This window comes from Anabrus simplex, chromosome 6, assembly GCF_040414725.1.
Source record: "Anabrus simplex isolate iqAnaSimp1 chromosome 6, ASM4041472v1, whole genome shotgun sequence".
Classification (NCBI taxonomy): domain Eukaryota; kingdom Metazoa; phylum Arthropoda; class Insecta; order Orthoptera; family Tettigoniidae; genus Anabrus; species Anabrus simplex.
In genome coordinates this window covers 110,588,924-110,611,365 of record NC_090270.1, presented here as the reverse complement: position 1 = coordinate 110,611,365, position 22,442 = coordinate 110,588,924, and the positions used below count along the sequence as shown (strand labels likewise).

General features: G+C 42.1%; 1 protein-coding gene across 1 annotated transcript in view; it reads left to right on the top strand.

Annotated features, from left to right (window-relative positions):
* Nucleotides 1-3,659: 3,659 nt before the first annotated feature.
* The window catches only part of LOC137501200 (E3 ubiquitin-protein ligase SIAH1B-like), a 47,013-nt gene continuing 28,230 nt past the window's right edge, over nucleotides 3,660-22,442 (top strand). Inside the window, exon 1 of the mRNA XM_068228061.1 lies at nucleotides 3,660-3,825. Coding sequence (XP_068084162.1) covers nucleotides 3,670-3,825 — 156 coding nt within the window. The 5' untranslated portion in view covers nucleotides 3,660-3,669. The remainder of the gene's footprint in view (nucleotides 3,826-22,442) is intronic.

Genomic DNA, 22,442 nt, shown 5'->3' with positions numbered 1-22,442 from the left:
TTGGTTACTGATCATCTATGTTACTTTTAGGATCGTTCTGTATCAACAATAAAACTACATAACAAGAAGAAAGTCAAAAGCAGAACTCATCATCAGCTTGGGAAAATGAGTGAATTATACTCCTATATTCTTCGTAATAGTTACATTTTCGGTTAGAATTTTAGTCTTCCATAAATGTCCGGCTCCATGGCTAAATGGTTAGCATGCTCGGCTTTGCTCACAGTGGTCACGGGTTCGATTCCCGGCGGGGCCGGGAATTTTAACCAAAATCGGTTAATTTCCCTGACACGGGGACTGGGCGTATGTGTCGTATTCATCATCATTTCATCCTCATCCCGACGCGCAGGTCGCCTACGGGAGTCAAATAAAAAGACCTGCACCTGGCACTAAAAGCCATACGCCATTTCATTTTATTTTCTTCCATAAATGACTCCTGCCCTCATTCGAAAGAAATACGAATACTGGTCTATAGTCACTTGTTTATACTTAGTTGGATTTTTGTCGGGACCGCACAACTTTTTGGCAATGTGACAATTTATTTAAATTCGTAACACATTATATTTCCACAAAAAGTGCTATACGGTAACAATTCAGTGAATAAATTCTATGAAAAGCATTACGTCCCTTGAATTTACATTATAATTACCACCAGAAATTAACGCACCAAACATAAACTATGAGATCTCATGTCAATGAGGACTGTTTATACAAATCCCGATGTGATAAATTTAGGGAACAGGCGTGCAATATACTGTACTTAAAAATAAAGGTCTGTCTTTCAACAGTCACAGTTATCCAAGTAACTATGTATTACATCGACAAGTACAACATTCGTTTAGACCGCCCTAATATGACTAATTGGAAGTACTGTTGTCAAGTACCCTCGAGGCGGTAGAGGTGAGATCCTTCGCTGAGTCCGAAGGAAAACCAACCCTTAGGGTAAACGGATTAAGTAAGTAAGTAAGTAAGTAAGTAAGTAAAATTTAAAGACGGCACCAATTTTATAGGATAAATGCAATTGATTATATTACAAATTCTTGTTTTTATCATATTCCAAATGTATTTCAAAACTTGTATATGCTGTTTAAAGTTGCCGAGTTCACTTTTGTTTTGGAGGGGGTTTGACGTAGTGGAAAATGTCCAAATTACCGTATCACGGAGTAATTTGGTGCTGTATGACTATTTGGTTGGACGTCTAATTTTTACTGTCCTTGGGGCAAATTGGTGGTAGAAGCACTGCCTTCGTGATGTACAGCCGTGCTGTAGGTAGCGCGCCAAGCTCGTCACCTAATTCGTAAGTCCTTTAATATGTAAATTGTTCTATTTATTTATTTATTTATTTATTTATTTATTTATTTATTTATTTTGTTCCGAGGTATCTGTGGAACAGCAGAGGTGAAAGAAGGTGCGGGCTGGAATGGGTCTAACTACAGGTCCGAAAGATGAATTAAAATTTCAATAAAGGTTATATTTTCAAAACTTAACAATGGTAACATAGAATTTTGAGCGTACAACAAATAACAACAAGTTAAATCAGGTACACAATGAAGTCCAAGATTAGAGAAAATTTTAACCAGTTTCCACTAGGGGAAATAACAAAGAAAATCAGGTACAATGCCGCTTTACAAGAAAAGCACCAGTAAGTGGTCTTTACAAATTCTGGGCTACGGGCCCAAATTCATCAATCCTTGAGCTCTCAGCTTACAATCACAAAATACCAAAGGGCATAAAACCCTTAATTACCTGGAGCTCTCGCTCCCGCTTAATAATACCAGAAAGAGCGGACCTGCTCTCAATTTTACAAGCCTATCAAAGGCCACAACAAACTCTACTTCAAACTACCCTCAAGGCACACTTACAAGGAAACAGGGGTATCATGTACCCAACCTACAGTGCCTTCGCATGAAGAAGAAACACAAAAACACAGGTTAAGTTACTGGCCCAAAGTACAGAAAGGACTGGAGGCGTGAACTTGCACTCCTAAATATACACTTTAAAACCTAAGTGGCTCTAGGCCGATACACAGGGGCTAATCCCAAGCTAGGGAGGTGACTCGTATGAGAAAACTTTAATGCATTAAGGAAGAGAAGAAACGGTTATGAAAACGTAGTCACATCAATTTCAAAATGAAGGGGAGCTCGAGAGAGTAAGGCACTCTCTATCCCCGCTTTACAGTAAAAGAGATTGTAGTTTTACATAGACTGAAAATGAATTTACACTTTAAAGAGATGGGTTACATATTAAAGGTTCCGAACCCTCCCCGAGAGTTAGACTGCTGAGCTAGCAAGAAATAAAGATGTTAAAAGGCCATTACCTTGTAGAAGAACTGCTGTCTGAAGAACGAGGCGCTTCCTGCCCCCTGCTACATATTCACACACTGAGTTAGATGTTACTGAAGTGGCCCTGAGACAAGAAAATACTTTTTATACCCTCGTGGAAAATTCGAGACGATTCAGGAATTAGTAGACACCCCCACCTCAATTTTTATTGGTTGACTAATAATTACACATGGAAATTCGAAGAAGAAAGCAATGATTGGAGGAAAATTAATTACAGAAATTACTGATTGGCTAAATTCAAAACAGGCTGAAAGAAAGGATTAATGTTGCCAACCCATAAACCACAGAACAAAATTTAGTAAAGACAAAACTTATGGATACAACATTTCTCCCAGAAGGTACATTCCTTTACACCAGAGTGCGTTATCATAGTTCTAGGTAGAGACCTCTGTTAGAGTCTGTCCACACTTCTTGATTAATAAAAAACAAAAGCAAATCAAAAACACCCAGTGACATCTTCTGATAAACAGTAGAGTTAGTTCAGTTTTTAAAGTTCCGAGCTTCTCCTGTAGAGGTGTTTCAATTGGCGCAAGATTTGAACTTGCGTCGTAGAGGTGTACCGCCCGGTACATATTTATTTATTTATTTATTTATTTATTTTATTTATTTATTGTCTGATCTATTTGCCTGTTTTGTTCCCACTTAGTAATCTAGTAATTTAATAAAACAGTAATGTTGGCTTTAGAGAGAGTGGTGGAGATGCGATTGCTTTTTTTAATGTTCGTTTTTTGCAGCTGGGGTAACGAATGTATTCACCATACGCCACTGCTTAGTAGGCCTATTATAATAAAATGCTGACTGCAAATTAAATGTATGGCCGATGACCTATATGTTAGGCTCATTTAAACAATCAAGCATCATCATCATCATCATCAATTAAATGTTATGGAAGGTAGATAAGAATGAAATTGTGCGTATATGACTGATTCCCACAGACAACTTCCAAGTGACATCTGAAAGCCACATGCGAAGAAGAATGTAAGCATAAACATTGATGTCCAGTTCTGCCTTGTGTGTCGAAGTGCGTAATGTTATTTCCAGACTTACAGACTAAATTGTATTTTCGTTATTGTGTGGCATAATTCATTCATAACAACCAGTCAGAGATCCCATTACAGTAGGTTAATGCCCCTAATGCATACTCCCCTCGTTAACTGCATGAGTCCGTTTCAGGAACTAACTGTTATTCTAATTTTTATTTTAAGAACTTTCATATTAACAGTCTAAAACGGTTCGCTACATTGCGCGTTCGTATTTACCTCGCTTATATTAGGGCGACTCAGTGCGCACTACGTGCAGTAGTGACGTCATCGCCGAACCGATTACTCGCATGCGATATTCAGTGTGGGCTCAGAATCACAATAACCGATTCGAGCAGCACAACTCCCGGACTTATGAGCTGTTGCAGCAGATATTCTCCAAAGGTTCGAACTACGCTTCTACATCCAGGAGTTCTGATTCATCTCTACAGGAACTTATGTCAAAGGTAAGAATGTATAACAATATTTCCATTTAACTTTGTATTAGCGCGGGCAAGTTTTGTCTGGAGAGAAAATACTGGGGAATACACACGACGTAATCATTGGTATAGAGTATAGATGAAGACAGTGACGAATCTGATAGCGTTACCATTGAAGACCACGAACCAAGCTTTTGAAGCTCTGTAAGTTAACATTTTGTGTAACTCATTACACTTCACTGTTCGAGGAGAATGTTAAAGAACTACACAGGTATTGGCTTTAAACTAACACTCGTCCAGTGAAGTCCAAATGTTCCGTAAAGACTGTACACTATGGCGGTGGTAAATATACTGCTAAGTTGTCCATTTCAAATAACTCCTGAACCGTTCAAGGAACTCATAATCGACATAAAGTACATTTTCATGGTGTCATTGTCATCTGAGATAATTGTACTTTGTTTTTTGTAATAGAACTACACTCCTCTCTAACTTCGCCTTAAACCTACAAACATTGCAAAATCAGCATCGTTATTATTTTTAAATTCGGACAAGTACTTCTCAAGAAAATGTTTCTAAAGTTCTTCATCAGCCAACTGGGGACTGCCCTGTTTGATTTGCGCTGACTACGTATGAAACATGAGCTAGCTGTTCACATACAGAGTTGTTTCACCTTCTGCTGACAAATAGGTATTCTCTCTACTATAAATACACTATGATAACATGTATAATTGAACACCTTTAATATCGCCGTAGGTAACAGGTATGAGCCCCTTGGTACCATTACTGAAAGTGAAAACAGAATGTCAACTTTAGTGGGAGGTCGTGGATGGTGTGGTCGTGACTTCACGTTCTTTGGAGAATTTATTATGATCCCTGTTACAAGCAGATCTTCACATGCCCTGATGAAGGCCAATATAATTGGCGGAAAGCTCGGCTTTGTTTCAGTAATAAATGTGGCTTTAATACAGTTAATCATACTTTTTTGTACATTTTAGCTAATGAGCCACTAAAACCTACGTTCATTAAGAATGTCAATGTCCTTAACAGTTCACGAGTTGTTTGATGTGGGCATCTTAGCTGAATAGCACTGTGTTTGATACAGTCGGTGTGTGCTAATAGGCACCGTGAATTCTTATATAAACTACTCTTTGGACTTAAATAAATTTGGATATTTCTTCGATTAAAAATCGTAAGAATGAGGAGAAGCAGGATGTACTTTTGAATACTAAATATAATTAAATTCTACACTTTATTCAAAGACATATTTAAAAAAACTGAAATGATTGTTCTGCTGTGGCTGTTGGAAACAGTTTGTCCCAGTGATTAGCATTTGTCGTGATGTATCCCGGATTAATATTCTCGTAGACTACATCTCACTTCATTTAAGGCAATACCACCGAGTGAGTGGCTATGTGGTTTGCGTTACGTAGCTATTAGCTTGCATTCGGGACAAAGTCGTTTCGAACCCCATTGTCGGCAGCCCTGAATACGGTTTTCCGTGGTTTTCTATTTTCGCACCAGGCAAATTAAACTATCACTCGGTCAGTGAAGTCCACGTGTTCCGTAAAGATGGTAGACTATCGCGGTGGTAAATATACAGGGTTATTCAGCTAAGTTGTCCACTTCAAATAACTCTTGAACCGTTCAAGGGGCTTCTTTCCACACCACGCCCCTTTCCTATACCATTGCCGCCATAAAACCTATCCGTGTCGGTGCGACGTAAAGCAGTCCGTGCAAACAAAAATAAATAAGGTAAGACAATATCAGGGAGCCGAAGGTCTTAGGCGATAGATAGTTTCTTTACCGTCCCGTTTTCCTCTCCCGTGACGTTAGCAATCAAAATAAACTTCAGCACTTTGACTACGATGTCCGAAGCTGACCAAGAAGAAGAAACTTCAGCACTACGTTGTGCCTCCCTTGGATATCATTGACCTCTCCCTACAGCCGGACGTTTTGAAGGGTTCTGGTACCGGTACGCTTCTCGCACTTCTCTTCCAGTCACATTAGTTATGGGTCTTTATTATAACGATAAGAATGTTTAATTCTGAGATGTTGAAAAGTGAAGTACAGAGAGAGTTGGCCATGCGTTTTGGGTCGCAGAGGTGTGAGCTTCCATTCATATACAGTGGGATCGAAGCCCACTATATTTTTCAGTGGTTTCCCATTTTCACACCAGGCAAATGCTGGGACTGTTCCTCAATTAACGCCATGGTCGTTTCTTTCCCACTCCTAGCCCTTTCTTTTGCCATCGTCACCAAAAACCTGTTTGTGTCGGTGCGACGTCTAGCATAATTTAAAAAGAAGTTGTATGTATTAAATTATTTCTGGAGGCTTTTATGCGAAACATTAATTGAATCTTGTGGTATCTGTTTTTGATGTAGTGGCGTACTTTTAGTAGTTACCAGTTTTGACATTGGTTGTAGAGATCTATTCTGCCTCTAATAGGCCATGGCTGAACCATTTTTATTGTTGTTGTTTCCTTGAAGGGTAATTTTGAATGGTTGAAATCTGAACGGAAAATATAGTTGGAGCGTGAGTGGTTAGTGGGCATTTTTTAAAATGTTTAGCAATGGCTGGGTTAATTTTAATGCCAAAAGCGTTAGGTTTGATTTCGGTGCGACATAGAGAGAGGAGAACGGCATTAATAAACACGGGCATCATCTTCACAGGTGGCTATATTGTTTCAGTGTGATGAATGGTTGTAATCAGTGGTGCTGTACAGGGCAGGAATAAAGGGGGGGCTAAAGGGGCTTCAGCCCCGGGCCCCGCGTACCAAGGGGCCCCGGCCCTTGGCCGAACCTAAAATTGTATAAAAAGGCCTGCTGCTCTACCTTCGTGGATGTATATGAATATTTACGCTCGCAGAATATCGAACACGCACTCTTCCTTCCTTCTTATCAGCTGTCGGCGTTAATATTTCATCACTGCTGGAATCAGTTACCGTCCGGAGACATGAATCCTCGCTTCTTACGCACTGTAATTATTGTAAAAGTTATTGTCGACGAAAATTTAAATCTGGCAGCTTGCGAGTACGGGCAGAAGGGGAAGGGGGTAAGAGGTCTAGGAAGTGAGCGGGAGGGGACAGGGGAAGCACGGTGGAATGCGCATGCTATACTATATCTTTGTATCAGGAAGCGAACTTCCAGTTCACCTCTGATTATTGAACCATTCATAAGTTACAACTGTAATCTTCTTGTAAAATGGATAGAAAATATCCTAGTGGTGCCAAAAAACGTAAGTTCTGTTTTTTATGTCGACTTGATAGTGATGATGAGACAAATGTAAAATATGTTTTGGCATTATGAAATATTAACATGAAAAATAGAGAAAAATTGTAGTCTATTTCAACACTTCCCTATTCATCAATTTAAGTGGAAGCAGTTCTATAACAACTTCAGTATGCTAGTCTTACGTGATGTTACGAAGAAGGGGCCCCACATTTTTAATTAGTCCAGGGACCCCAAACACCTTAATCCGGCACTGGTGCTGTGGTTAGGGATATTAGAATAGATTTTCGAACTCTGTAGCATGTGTTGAGTTGTATTGGCTTGATTTTCTTATTAGTACTATGGGATAATCTGTCGGAAAATAGGTGTGGGGAGAATGCCTAAATTAGTGTGCGCGGTTCCAGTTATCCAGTATGGACTGTATATGCTTCATCTTCTTAATCTGTTTACCCTCCAGGGTTGGTTTTTCTCTCGGACTCAGCGAGGGATCCCACCTCTACCGCCTCAAGGGCAGTGTCCTGGAGCGTGAAACATGGGGTCGGGAAATACAACTGTGGAGGATGACCAGAACCTCGCCCAGGCGGCCTCACCTCCTATGCTGAACAAGGACCTTGTACGGGGATGGGAAGGTTGAAAGGGATAGACAAGGAAGATGGAAGGAAGCGGGCATGTTCTTAAGTTAGGTACCATCCCGGCATTTGCCTGGAGGAGAAGTGGGAAACCACGTAAAACCACTTCCAGGATGGCTGAGGTGGGAATCGAACCCACCTCTACTCATTTGACCTCCCGAGGCCGAGTGGACCCTGTTCCAGCCCTCGTACCGCGTTTCAAATTTCGAGGCAGAGCCGGGAATCGAACCCGGGCCTCCGGGGGTGACAGCTAATCACACTAACCACTACACCATAGAGATGGACTATATGCTGCATAATAAGTAAAATTCACTCTTTTCTCTCCAGGAATTCTGATTCAAGTAAATAAATAAATAAATAAATAAATAAATAAATAAATAAATAAATAAATAAATAAATAAATAAATAAATAAATAAATACATAGTACCTCCCTTTTTAACTCGTGTTATTTTGCGATTCGGACAATAGTAGATTTACGAGGCTTTCTCGTGGCTTCACCCGTTCTTTTGCTGATGGCTCCGTTCTACGAAGGTTCGGTCCTCTTTTACTTACTCTCCGATTGATGTTAATAGAGGATAATGGTTTACTTGTACTTGCTGTGAAAACAATAATCACCACCACCACCTCTAGAACAGCGGACAATCCCTTCATGTTGATTCCACGTTTAAGTAGTATGCTTGCTTATGCGAGGCGGTTAAAATAAAATAAAATAAAATAAATGTCTGACGCCGTAGTTAGCCGGGTTGAGTGCCGCTGGTCGGAAAAAAAAGTTGCTGGCTTTATGTCCCAGTAACTACTTTTCTGGTTTAAGGAGACGCCGAGTTGCCAGGATTTAGTCCCGCAGGAGTTACTTACGTGCCAGTAAATCCACCGACAAGAAGCTGGCGTATTTGAGCACCTTCAAATACCACCGGACTGAGCCTAGATCGAACCTGCCAAGTTGGAGTCGGAAGACCAGCACATCAACCGTCTGAACCACTTAGCTGGATGAAAAAAAATTTCATCATCAGAATGTAGGCCGGCAGGGTAGGAAAGTTGGTAGTATACAATTTATAATCACTAGATTGCACGCCAAACGCCTGGATTCAAATCCAGACCTCTTCACAGTGTTCAGCGGCTGCCTGGCCGAGGCGGTAAAGGCGTGCTCGGTTCGCCCGGAAGGACGTCGTAAAATTTGAGAAACGAGATTTCCACTTCCGGAAATGTATATGGCCCCGAGCTTCACTCAGCCTACACCAATATGAGTACCGGGTTAATTCCTGGGGGCAAAGGCGGCCGGGCGTAGAGCTAACCCCATCACCTGCCGAGGTTAACAATGGTGGAAGCCTTTACCTTCCACTCCTCCAAGGGCCTTCATGGCCTGTACGGAGGTGACTTTGCTTTTTTTTTTGTTCAAATGGAGTGAGGGAATATGGTGCTCTTGATGGTGATTCGTCTGTCGGATGACTACGTAAAGCTTTGAACAGACCCCTTGGTATTATTCGCGAGGAGTACGCTACGTGCCGACACCGGGTATCATCTCTCCCTACCTCATAATCCCAGATCCAGATATGGACGTCAGGTAGAAAGACCTGCAGTAGGCGAGCCGAACACGTTCTCGGACACTCCCGGCACTAATAGGATATATTATGAAAAGTACACCTAACTCATAAATAATTTCAGAGAATTAAGAAATTTATTGAACAATTCCCTGGGTAAATTATTCCAATCCCTAACTTCTCGTCCTAAAAACGAATATTTGTTCCAATTTATCGTCTTGAGTTCTAACTTTATCTTCATATTTTGATCTTTCCTAGTTTTAAAAACACCACTCAAAATTATTCATCTACTAATGTCATTCTACGCCATCTCTCCGCTGACAGCTCGGAACATCCCGCTTAGTCGAGCAGCTCTTCTTCTTACTTCTAAGCCTTCCCAGCCCAAGATTTGCAACATTTTCGTAACGCTACTCGTGTGTTTTGTTACCAAACATTATCGATTGTTTTCTTAACGGGTTTCAACCTTAACTTTGGAGTCCCCGGTACAGCGTAATTGGATTCTGAAACAAATTTAGATAGGTATGACTAGCCGATGTACCCATGCTGCACACGTTGTATGATTATATTAAATTGCATAGCTCTTAAAGTTACCCAGAAAAGCGACGGGAAAATAACCATATGTAATTTCTCATGTGAAGACTGGGTTAGGGAATTATAATGGCAGGTCCCCTTGCTTACTATCAGTTACAGTGAACTTGGGGAGTTTTCATTATGATGGCAGGCCCACTTGCCTACTGCCAGTCAGTCGAGTTGGGCAGTTTGATGATAATGACAGACGCTCACTCGCCACCTGCCTTTTTACATCCTCAGAAAGACTGTCTTTGTTGTTTTCCCAACTGAAATCATCATAGGTCATTACAATGAAGTCAGTAGTAATGTCGCGATTACATACAATGCTATCATATGAAATACTCGATCAAATAGAAAACTGCAAATTTTCTCATTTTTAACGAGGAGTGCTATACTGCCGATCTAACAGTCCAAAGTTTCCGACCTGAAATGACCAGGCCGCAGACCGCCGTGTGCACCCTGCTTATTCCAATCAGTGCCTCAGAGTAGGGATCAAATGCGTGGAATACTATGATAAACCAGTGCGTTACGTACCAGTAGTATAAGAAAATCTATGAACCAGAGGAATGTCATGCTAAAGAAGAAAGTTATCTAACTCTACATCCCTCTGTGGGTGGGGGCAGTAGAATAACATCCAGAGTATTCCCTGCCTGTCGTAAGGGGCTCTCAACTTGGGAACGTGGGGTCACTGAGTTGAGTCCTGGCACTGCTTCCACTTCCTCTTAAAACAATAAGCATCACCATCACCACATTAACACATAGCATTTCTCCTCTAATGGTTGGCGTAAAGAGAAGCATCCAGCCGCAAAAGTCTGTCACATCTGGTACAAACCCTGACCCGCAGTAAGAACCGGATAAAGTGCGGAGTAATAGAAACGAGCCCAGTGGCATCACTGCTCGCTTCTCACCAAGGCAGCCCGGGTTTGATTCCCAGCCAATACGTGTGGGATTTACGAAATGGAATGCCACGTCCTATGGGTCGGAGTTTGCATAAAAAATGGAGGTCCTGTGGCTTGTGATCACTAAAGGTCACGTAAAACTATAAGCGTATTTACTTTTTAAATAGACAAATATTAAAACAACGACAAAGCGTTTGTGTACCTTTTAGAGAATACCACACTTGACCAGATTGACCTTGGAAAATGGTTTACATTGTTACAGCAGTGTTCGAAAACACCGTTGGCGGCAATACATGCTCGCCACCTTCGAGAAAATTCTCTTGAACCCGCCTCAGTACCTCGTTGTTTTGACTGATGTCCTGAGCAGCTTCCAAGACACATTCCAGGAACTCTTGCAGAGCTTCCCCTTCTCTGCGATAAGCCTTAGATTTCATGAACCCCCAATGGAAGTAATCTAAGGGTTTTGATCGGGACTTCTTGTCGGCCAATCCATCGGTGCGGATAGGCGGCGTCCAGGTGGCGGCGCACTGCGTTGGTATTGTGCGGGGGTGCTCCATCATATTGCAACCACAGATGCCGTTACGTATGGAGTGGAACATCCTGTAGAAGTAGTGGTAGAGTGCCTTCCAGAAACTGTAGATATGATACGCTAGCCATTCTCTGAGGTAATACCACAGGTCCTCTGATATTGCTCCCCAAAATCCCTGTCCAAACATTAATGGGAAAACCGAACCTGGTGGTGGGAACGTCTCATAGCATGGGGATTGTTTTCTGACTACATATGCGTGTTGTCAAAACTGAAGCTGCCATTCCTCGTAAATGAGACCTCATTTGCGAACAAAATAGGATTCATGAAGTCTTTGGGCTGAATGAAGATGGACCTATTCACAGAAGGCATCTGCGGTGCATAATTTCTTTCCGATAGTGCTGAACACACTGCAGATGATACTGATGTTGCCGGTCTTTCAGTTATGTTCGTTGGGCGGTCCACTCCTACCACTGCCGCGATTTGGCGAGTACTCCTGCTGGTCCTCTGCAGTAAATTCTAATATGCGGTCATTTGTACGAAGATTAGGCCTAGGCCCACCAGCCTCACGCATGGCTATGACGTTTCCAATGTCAGCTATTCTCTCTAGGGCGTATACCGGCTAGAACACTTCTCGCTAGAAGACGCAACAAATCATTGATTGATTAACATTTTATTGTTTAGCATCTGGCCTTTAGTGCCAGAAGTGTCCGAGGATGTATACTGTGTGAGGGTGTTGCCTGTGAGTGTAATTGCAAGGGCTAGAAATGGGAAGGAAGGGCACTGGCCTTGAGGAATGTACCATCGAGGCATTTTCCTGAAAATGAAAGTGGAAAACGACGAGAAACGATTTTCGAGGATGGCCGACGGGGTATCCGAACCCAGCAGCCTACCGAAGTATCTGTAACTAGTCGTGCCGTAACGCACTGACCTAACCTGCCTGGTACTTTCTCCCAGCCATGGAAACGCAGCTCCATATATGCACATATTTTAGGAAAAGACGGAAACGCATCACCATATTTCGTGTTGTAAAACGAGTTTCCCCCAGAAGTGTTACATAAAGTAGGGGCAGTAGCTGCTTATAGAACATGTTATAATAGCATTGCACTTCGTATTGGTACTTCACAGCAAAGTTCTTGAAAAGCAACTGAAGATGATGCTGCTCTGTCATATCTGTTTCCCGAAAATCCAGGGACTGATCCTGATGATCCCCAAGAGCTGTACTTATAGATCAGTTAACTGTGAAACAAATAATCTCTATTAAAATAAGGTAAATCCGGGACAGATGCCGCCCCGGTAGAGATGCCGCATACACTGTAGCTAAAGGTTCCCATCGTTACAACTAGATGGCAATATGTGTGGTTTTTCAGTTTCTAAGGAAGAACTACTGTCTGCGAGTGTGACGAAATTTGCTCGTATATTACGCCAATTATAGCCGATATCATGAGGCGAGTACATGTTACCTCCTGACAAAGTTTTTGCGTGTGTTAATTTATTGTATATTAAGTTGGCTTCAAATGCTTAAATCAGACGTTTTTAGTACAGTAGACGCCAGAAGCATAACTGTAGTTGAGAGTAAGTTAATTTTGGGCCATGATAGCCTTGAGGTATGAAAACAGGAGGGTGCGGCGTCTCTCCCTGATAGTTGGGAGAGTTGCCGCACAACAATCCGGCTGAGATGCCTCATTGCTATCTGATTCTACAAGCGATCTGGAAACATTCAATACTATTCAGAGTGTACCGGTATTTATTCGAATATTTTATCGTCTCACGATTCTTAATATACACAATCTATTTTTATTAATTTCATTGGTATTTTTATTATATAAAATTATATTATTTTCAGCAATAAAAATTTGGGACATGCCTGCTCAGTATAAAAGTTAAAAGACCTCACTGGACACAGGAAAATTTAAGAGAGGCTGTTAAAAGACTGAAAGCCAAGGAAATACTGATCAGGAAGGCAGAATGATACTACGGAACGAACACTGAAACTTAGAATGCAGTCACGAAATCTGGAAAAAGGCTCTCTGGGTCCAGCAGGTATAGCTACTTCAATAATCACCGAAGTCAAAATGATATTCAAAAAAGGATGACTGTATCCAGTGTTTGAGTTACAAACAGTGACTGCATGAATCTTGCTCTACATATAACGACTGTTGCAGCAAAATTGCTAGAAAACAAAGTTTTAAGAAACAATCTGTAAAAACTTGTAAGAGGATAAACATCAGTTTTTGATTCAAGAATCCTGCCTTAGACATCTGACGGTGACATGGCGGCTCCGGTCTCGGAAGCCCAGAATAACGGCCGGGAGGATGTGTCGTGCTGACCACACGGCTCCTCGTAATCTGCAGGCCTTCGGGCTGAGCAGCGGTCGCTGTGCAGGCCAGAGCCCTTTCAAGGGTGTTAAGTGCCGTGGGGTTTTATATAGCACAGTGAAGAATCCATTGCACATGCACATTTACAGTAAATCGAAATTAAAGTATGATTAATTTAATGTTGTAAATTATCAGATAGATTCTTTTACCATTGAATGATTATATTATGTGAATATAATTGTCTTGTAGTACGTTCTAGTGTTCGGTTATATTAAAGTTGAAGAAATTGGCTTAAATTTGATTTTGTCAATTATTTTACTTGCGGCATCTCTCCCGAGGAAAGTCGGCATCTATACCGGGATCCAGGGAGAGACGCCGCAGATGCAACAATTCCTTTGTTCCCTCCTTTCTCCCATTTACTTTCAATTGCCAATATTTTGTTCATCTCTGATCAAATGTACATGTTTTCAAATTATGCTCGATGAATTTGCAACAATTTTTAAAGTAAATATACCGAGATATAACAAAAGACATAAAAAGTGCGGCAACTCTACCGGAATTACCTTATAACCGAACTCCTGTTATTTTAGTACTCAGTAGAAAATCACCTGGTTGTACATTTGCCCAAATTTTTAGGATTTTGTCGTTAAAATATCTCTTGCATTAGACTATGCCTATTTATGACCCATGTATGTTTTCTTTGGGGAAGGAATACCTCGGTTTATGGCATTCCAAATTATACATTACACTGACATATTTCAACAAGGAGTTCTTGATTTGGGTTTAAATAGTACGTGTGGGAAGTGCTGTATGTTTTATTTAGCCCTCCGTTAGTGACATGAATTTTAAACTTTCGTAAAGAAAAATGTGGCCTACTCACTCATTATTTGTGAGTCTTTCATGCAATCATTCGAATTGTTCTCCGTAAAGAGCTGTATAGGTTGTATTTCCGATGTACATTAATGTTTTGCACAGTTTGCAATTTAGTTGACCGAGCTGGATAACTGCAGTCGCTTAAGTGCAACCAGTATCCTGTAATCGGGAGATCGTGGGTTCGAGCCCCACTGTTGGCAGCCCTGAAGATGGTTTTCTGTGGTTTCCCATTTTCACACCAGGCAAATGCCGGGGCTGTACCTTAATTAAGGCCACGGCCGCTTCCTTCCAATTCCTAGGCATTTCCTATTCCATCGTCGCCGTAAGACATATCTGTGTCGGTGCGACGTAAAGCAAATAGCAAAAAAAATAGCAATTTAGTTGTTGAACATAAAAAAGAAAATTTCATTCCCTACCCCGTAAGCAGTGTTCTCAATTTTGGGCCATTTTTCAAACATTTTTCTGGTTCTGATTCAGCTTACCTTATCTTGGGTGATCACACAACTTATCAAATGACAATTTGCTTGTCATCGCCGGTCGCATCCGGCACGGTTACAGGTTATGCGGTCGCTAGTGGCACGGATCGCATGCGGCACGGTCGCATCTGGCACGTCACCATGCCAGGCAGGCTTGCATGAAACAGATAAGAAACAGATAATCTCATCCCCCCTTTGTCACCAGTCAACGCTATTGCAGATATCTATCCCAGAGCGTGAGCGAGTCAGTTTTCAGCTCAGGGAATGGAACTGTGACTCCAGTTTATGTGCTCATTTAGGGAAACGCCTAGCAGACTTAAATGCTTATTAATCATACGGTACCCACAACTCCAGCTGTTTGATCCACTACCTATATGAAAACTTGGTTATCATCCGGAAGACATTCAACAGATGATCTTAATACCCGAAGAAGGAAAATGACATCAGAATCCCACTCCTGTGAATCCAAGTGGAAAATGCTGAAACGTTGGAAGTGTACCGGTAGATCATATTTACCCACTAAAACCTTGGCTAGAGCTATTGTTAATCACGTATCAATACCATATATCAACAACATTTATGAATGTGTTCAAATTTGTCACTGATATCTTACAATTTATGAAGCTGTTGTTCATTTTGTGGAACTCGTGTAATAGCGAACAAGCGCTCCGTATCGTTGCCTTCTGTTCCACGATTTCAGAATGTAAACATGAAGTTAGAGGAATATTTTACAGTGAATGTTGTTGTAAAATTAATGTTTCGCTAAAAGTAGCGTTCTGGGGGCGTGTAGGTTAGTAGGTACTGTTTGGTGTTCGCGTGTTTGTAAGCGGATTGCGAGGGGGGTGGGGGAAGAAGACTGCTCGTCCCTCCACACAGTGTAGCTGCCTTCACCACAGCAACCTCCTTACTACTTGGTAGCTACTTACTCCTGTTCGCTCTTCAGACATTGCCTGAACGGCTTTTTGGCGTTAATCGTATCTGTCTTCTTATGAAGTCATTATAATCACTCACTCTCGTGAAGTCTTTTTCTGTTGTTTCCAAGAGAACTTTCTTTGATGAGGGATAAATGCTTATGATTTAGTGGGTACATTTTCTACATTCATTATGTCTACAGTTCGCAAAGTAGAAAATAATTCGAAATGAAGCTATGCTAATAATAGGGAGCCTTATCGAGCAGTTTGATCAGGACACTGGAGAAGGGATAATACAGCATTATAACTTTACTTTGAAACTAAACCATTCATATTTAAATTATTATTATTATTATTATTATTATTATTATTATTATTATTATTATTATTATTATTATTATTGTTACCGTGTTTTAGCGGTAGTTATGCGTAAAAGAAGGTGCGGGTGTGAATGGGTTTCAAGCTACGAAATTATAGTGCATGTAAAATTAATTTAAAATTTAACAAGGTTATATTTTCTTTTCAAAAACAAAGCAATAACAGACATGGCAGGTACAATGTAGCAAAACAAGGGGAGTTACAATATTTACAGGTTTTGGGCTTCACGCCCTGACTTCAGCGATCAGCTCAGTTTTACCACAAACACAAGTTTTAACAGAGGGGCAGAAAACCCCATTCATCCCTAGGAGCCCCTGGCTCCGAATTACACAGAAAAGCCTCCACGAGGCATATGACACTCCATTTTCAAAAGAGCGATCCGCTCTTAAAATTTAAGCCTCTCAAAGGCCACACCAAACTCTACCTTCAAGCTGTCCTTTAAGGACGTATTCACAGGGGTAAAATACCCAACCTACAGAGGTCTATTACATGAAAAGAAGGTTGATTACATGACCTCTAAAATAACAATTTGAGAGGAGGCGATCTTGCACTCCTAATACACTTTGTTTTTTTTAAAACCTAATCTGGCTCTGGGCCGCTAACGCAAGGGCTAATCCCATACTACAGAGGTGACTTAGAGAAGAACACTTTACATTACATAAACGAAGAATAGTTTGAGAAAATAAGTTCACCTCAAAACAAATGTGAGTGGGAGCTCGAGAGGGTTAGCACTCTCTATCCCAATATGTAGCCTTACAAGAAAAAGATGAAAAGAGTAATTACATTTTAGGAAAAGGTTACATGATGGAAATGCTTCGAACCCGCCGCGAGTGTTAAACTGCCGACCTAGCAAGAAAAGAAGTTATTAATAGGCCATTACCTGGTGTTGAACGGCTGAAGAAGAAAGAGGCGCTTCCCGCCTCCTGCTATGTACTTAATACACTGAAAGATGGAACAGAAGTGGCCCGGAGACCCCAAAATCAGCAGTTTATATCCTCTCGCGGAAGATTCTAGGCGTTAGGGGAAATAAAACACCCTCCCTCAAAGTTTTTATTGGCTAGGGAAAAGAAACCCCTACATAGAGGAAGAAGAAACACATTATTGGTGGAAAATTAATTAAAGAAATTCGGGATTGGCTAGATCCAAAATAAGGGGAAAAAGAGGGGTATACAGCCAACTTAAACCATGACAGAAAGAAATTTAACAAAGAACAAACTCTTGAAATAAAAATTTCTCCAACAAAATAGTTCTTTGATTTCGCACTAGGTTGCACTATTAATTCTTCAGTAGTGTCCTCTAGAAGAGAAAGTTCACACTTCTTACTTCAAGCGAAACAAAAACACATCAAAAGGGACACAGTTCAAAAACTCAAAATTTTCCACGTGGTGACATCTTCTGAGAAAGTAGAGAATTAATAGAATAGATAAAGTTCAACCTTCCTCCAGAAGAGGAGTTTCAACTGGCGCAACTTTTAAATAAACGGTGTAGAGGTGTACCGCCCGGTACAATTATTATTATTATTATTATTATTATTATTATTATTATTATTATTATTATTATTATTATTATTATTATTATTATTTCTTTATTAATCTGCTTACCCTCCAGGGTTGGTTTTTCCCTCGAACTCAGCGAGGGATCCCACCTCTACCGCCTCAAGGGCAGTGTCCTGGAGCATGAGACATTGGGTCGGGGGATGAAACTGGGGAGGATGACCAGTACCTCGCCCAGGCGGCCTCACCTGCTATGCTGAACAGGGGCCTTGGTGGGGGATGGGAAGATTGGAAGGGATAGATAAGGCAGAGGGAAGGAAGCGGCCGTGGCCTTTAGTTTAGGTACCATCCCGGCATTTGCCTGGAGGAGAAGTGGGAAACCACGGAAAACCACTTCCAGGATGGCTGAGGTGGGAATCGAACCCACCTCTACTCAGTTGACCTCCCGAGGCTCAGTGGACCCCGTTCCAGCTCTCGTACCACTTTTCAAATTTCATAGCAGAGCCGGGACTCGAATCTGGGCCTTCAGAGGTGGAAGCTAATCACACTAGCCACTACACCACAGAGGCGAACTATTATTATTATTATTATTATTATTATTATTATTATTATTATTATTATTATTATTATGTGGTCTCGGTACCTGATGTAGACCTTTGTACTTGGTACTGTTCATACGACCGTCAATGACATGGCCTTTAAGTCAAAACATCATTGTTTGACACAATCGAATACTTGGGCATAATCAATGGTACAGATTCAGCATCCCCTTCCAATATCGTTTGCTGCAGCCCAACTAACGTTCACATGGTTATAGGGGTGCTATTCCCCTGCAGGCGTACTGTATGATACTAATGTTCAATGAGCACATTTTGCACACGATTGTGAACCCTAGCGAAATGTTGTATCATCCGTTCACAAAATATGGTGCCTTGAAATCATGTAGCAACGTCCTTTTACCATGTAACTATGTTAATGTGTCGTGTCTGGTGACCGGATGTAACGAAGAGGGAAATCAATGCATAAAACTAGCTAACGGTGCAGTAATTGATGTCTTAAACACCGAACCGGGTGGCGTATGCACTCTGCTCTCGTCCAACTACCAGCATGTTTCCAGCAGTGTAGCGCAGTCGATGTGGTTAGGCGTTCGCCTAGCAATCGACGGAATGTGCCAGCGGCGGTTTGAATCCTGCATCGTTCAAATATTTTTACGTCGATATGTTGTTTGAATACGTAAAAACAGGCCCACGTTTGCCACATTCAAACAGTAGAATGATGCCGTTATTCAAATTGTGCCCATCACATACTCCGCTGGTTAGGGCCTGAATGTACTCTAATCTCTGCTGTCATTCGGCATGTTTTCCACAGAGGAATACGTTGATGTCCTCTTCATTTATGGGGAAGAAAGACAAAACGCGTGCGAGGTACTGCGTCTGTACCAGGAACGGTGTCCCTACAGGCGACACCCGGCTGCTACGATATTCTGCCGTGTTAAAAGACGCTTAAGTACAACAGGCGTGATTTCCAACCAGCCGCCAGTCCGCGATAGGCCCGCCAAATCGGGTGAAACAGAATAGGCCGTTCTGGAGGCAGCTCGTAATAATCCACACATCAGTACAAGGGCGACTGCACGACAGATGAACACCAGCCAGCCGTCCGTCTGGCGAATACCGCATGAACATAAATTTCACCCATACCATCTTGAGCTACACCAAGAGTTCCATGGGCGAGATTTCGAAGCTCGAATGGAGTTCTGTCGGTGGCTGTTAGGCAGACTGTACAATGATGCAGCATTCGTATAAAACATCTTATTCTCGGACGAATCGCACTTCCACAATAATGAAAACGTCAATCGCCACAACATGCACTATTGGAGTCCGGACAATCCTCACTGGGTGCGACAGGCGGCCCGTCAAGTACGATGGGGAGTGAATGTTTGGTGTGAAATCTTGGGGGATCACCTGATTGGACCTTACTTCTTTGAGGGCCATTGGATGAGCCCACTCTACTGGCACTTTCTGCGTCGGGAACTCCCACTGCTGCTGGAGGATGTGCCCTTGCACGAATGTTTGACGAATTTTCAAAAGGATGGAGCTTCTCCACATTCGACTTTGCTCGTTCGTAACCATCTGAACGAGGAACTGCCACGGAAATGTATAGGACGAGGAGCCCTGTTTCTTGGCCCGCCAGATCGACGGATTTAACGCCGTTAGACTACTTCTTGTGGAGTCCTATGAAGAACGTCGTTTACACTCAAGCGCCGAAAAACCCCGACTAGCTCCGGTAACTCATCACGGACGCCTGCCGAGCAACTACACCTGGAATGCTTCAACGCGCAAGACAATCTAACATTGTCAGGGCAGTTGAGTTCCTATTATTTCCGGTCTGTATGTGTCAGGCCTGCTAACTAATCGGCGCTTCTTACGGCCACAAACACATTCATCCACACACAATGTGCATGCAAGCTGGTATTGAACTTACATTGCGTGCGGTACGTATTAAACAAATATTTCAAAAATGTGTAATCTTCGCCCCGCACTCGAACCTCCCACTTGACATGCAAGCCCGCTCCGCCACGCCGTTACCAACTGCACTACGGTTCCGTACGGCACCCTGGGCAACTTATAGCAAGTATTGGGTTTACTGCGGTCACAATACTAGTTTAATGTTTCACCGGCGTGTCATATTCATATGATCTAGCAGGCACACGCATGTCTTCCAGTGTTCAATTCGCGTATAACATAACGGCGACCTATCGTGGTGAGGCGGTAAATACCAAGATATCCGGCTGTGTTGTCTGAGCAGATCGGCAGGGCAGATGTTTTCAGGACGGACTGGATATTGTGGGTTGCATAGAACTACATTGGATGGGGCGGCTGAATCACTACTGTTCTCTGCAATTTTGTAAAAGTGTCATCGGGCAGAACAAGGCTTCACGCGTCCCTAAGCCCTTACGGAAATGGAAATTTTCCTCTCCTGTGTCCACTTCTCATTTTGTTATACTCTACAAAAAACCTCATGAATATGTACGTGTGCAGCCAGCTCGCAGCATTTGCTTTCCATTCTTTTTATCACGGTAGAGAGTGTGAAATGAAATGTTAAAACTAAAGAAGCGTACTAGAGAAAATGGGGAAGTGGAGTAGTTTCCCGTTCTTATCCTCATCTAATGTAGTGCGTTTGATTTTTGTAGATATTATACATGGTCTGTTGTTACCTTACTCGTTCATAATTTTTTGTAATAAATAGGAAAGTTGTGTTATGCCGCAGTTTGGTAGGTTCCCCGTGGCATGTGTACAAATACTCCTTGTGTTGGTGATATATAGTCCAATTCATGTGTATGCTATGACAAAGTTTTCCGTTGTTTTACTACGAGCAGTGATGATTTATAATATATATGTACATGTGTGGACCAGCTGCGGAAATAAGGAAGTGAGGTGGTTTCCCGTTGTTTTCCTCTTCACTTCAGAGAGTTCAGGGTTCGATTCCATCTCTGTGATAGATCTTTTATTTTTTATTCACACTCGGTGACTATGTAATTGTGTCTGGTCACAATCTAGGTTGCCTGCGTGTGAGTTTCGATTGTTTTTATACTGAGTGAGGCATACAGTTTTAAGTTCGTATTTGGAAGATAGTAGGTTCGAAAATGACATCGTCGTCTGCCTCGAGGTTGCCTGCGTGTCAATTTCGATGCCTTGACACAATCTAGGTTGGCTGCATGTCAATTATTTTTAGCTGTACTTTCGTGTTAGGTCTGAGAATGTCATCATCGTCTACCTCGAGGTTGCCTGCGTGTCAGTTTCGATTGTTTATTTCTCCCCCTTACCGCGCTCTCCTCATTCACCTAACATATATTTATGATCAAGGTAAGTTTTCCTGCTCAGAACACAAGGGATTGTATGCTGACTGTTCAAATCTTTACTGTTCATTACAAAATACATGTATATTTGCAAAATTAGGAGCAAGGTGAGATAAAAACAGACCATGTATGTTCTGAACACGAAAATATATATGCATTCAAAAAATGTCAGTCATGTCGCCATCTTGAGAGGTCACAGCATAATGCATTTCCGGTCCTCTGTAACAGGATAGAACCTGCACAGTTTGCTTGAGCCCTGTCGTCATGTTTAGACTTGTTCATAAGGAGGGGTAGGTCACGCTGTGATGTCACGTTATTTGTCCGTCGGATGGAGACGTAAAGCCTTGAACTGAGCCAGGCCCCCTCCGAAATGGCGTCCGTCGGATGGTGACGTAAAGCCATGTGCAGACTGCACAATTAAGTAGTCTGTCGGATGAAGACGTAAAGCCTTCAGAGGGCCTCTTTTAACATTTACAGATAGCGACTGTGTAATAAGACCCCTCCAAAATGGCAACGGGAGGGGCATCTGACCGTAAAACTGGGCGCAAGAAGGCGGCTGTGTAGTTAGGCCCCTCCGAAGTGGTGGCGGGAGTGCGCCACTCCAAGATGGTGTCGAGGACATCTGGCTATAAAAGCAGGTTAGGCGATATGTGCCCCCTCTAGTGGGAGGATCAAAATGGTGATGGGAAGGTCATCTGACCGTAAAACTGAGCCCTGTGTAGTTAGGCCCCTTCAAGATGGCGTCAGGAAAGGAATCTCGCCATAAAACTATGAGCTGTATGATTAGGCGCCCCAAGATGGCGTCGGGAAGGGCATCTTGCAAGACGGCGTCAGGAAGGGCATCTAGTCGTAAAACTATTCGCTGTAATGTTAGGTCCCTACAAGATGGCGTTACATGGTTTTTTATTTTCACACCAGGCAAATAAGATGACGTTGGGAAGGGCATCTC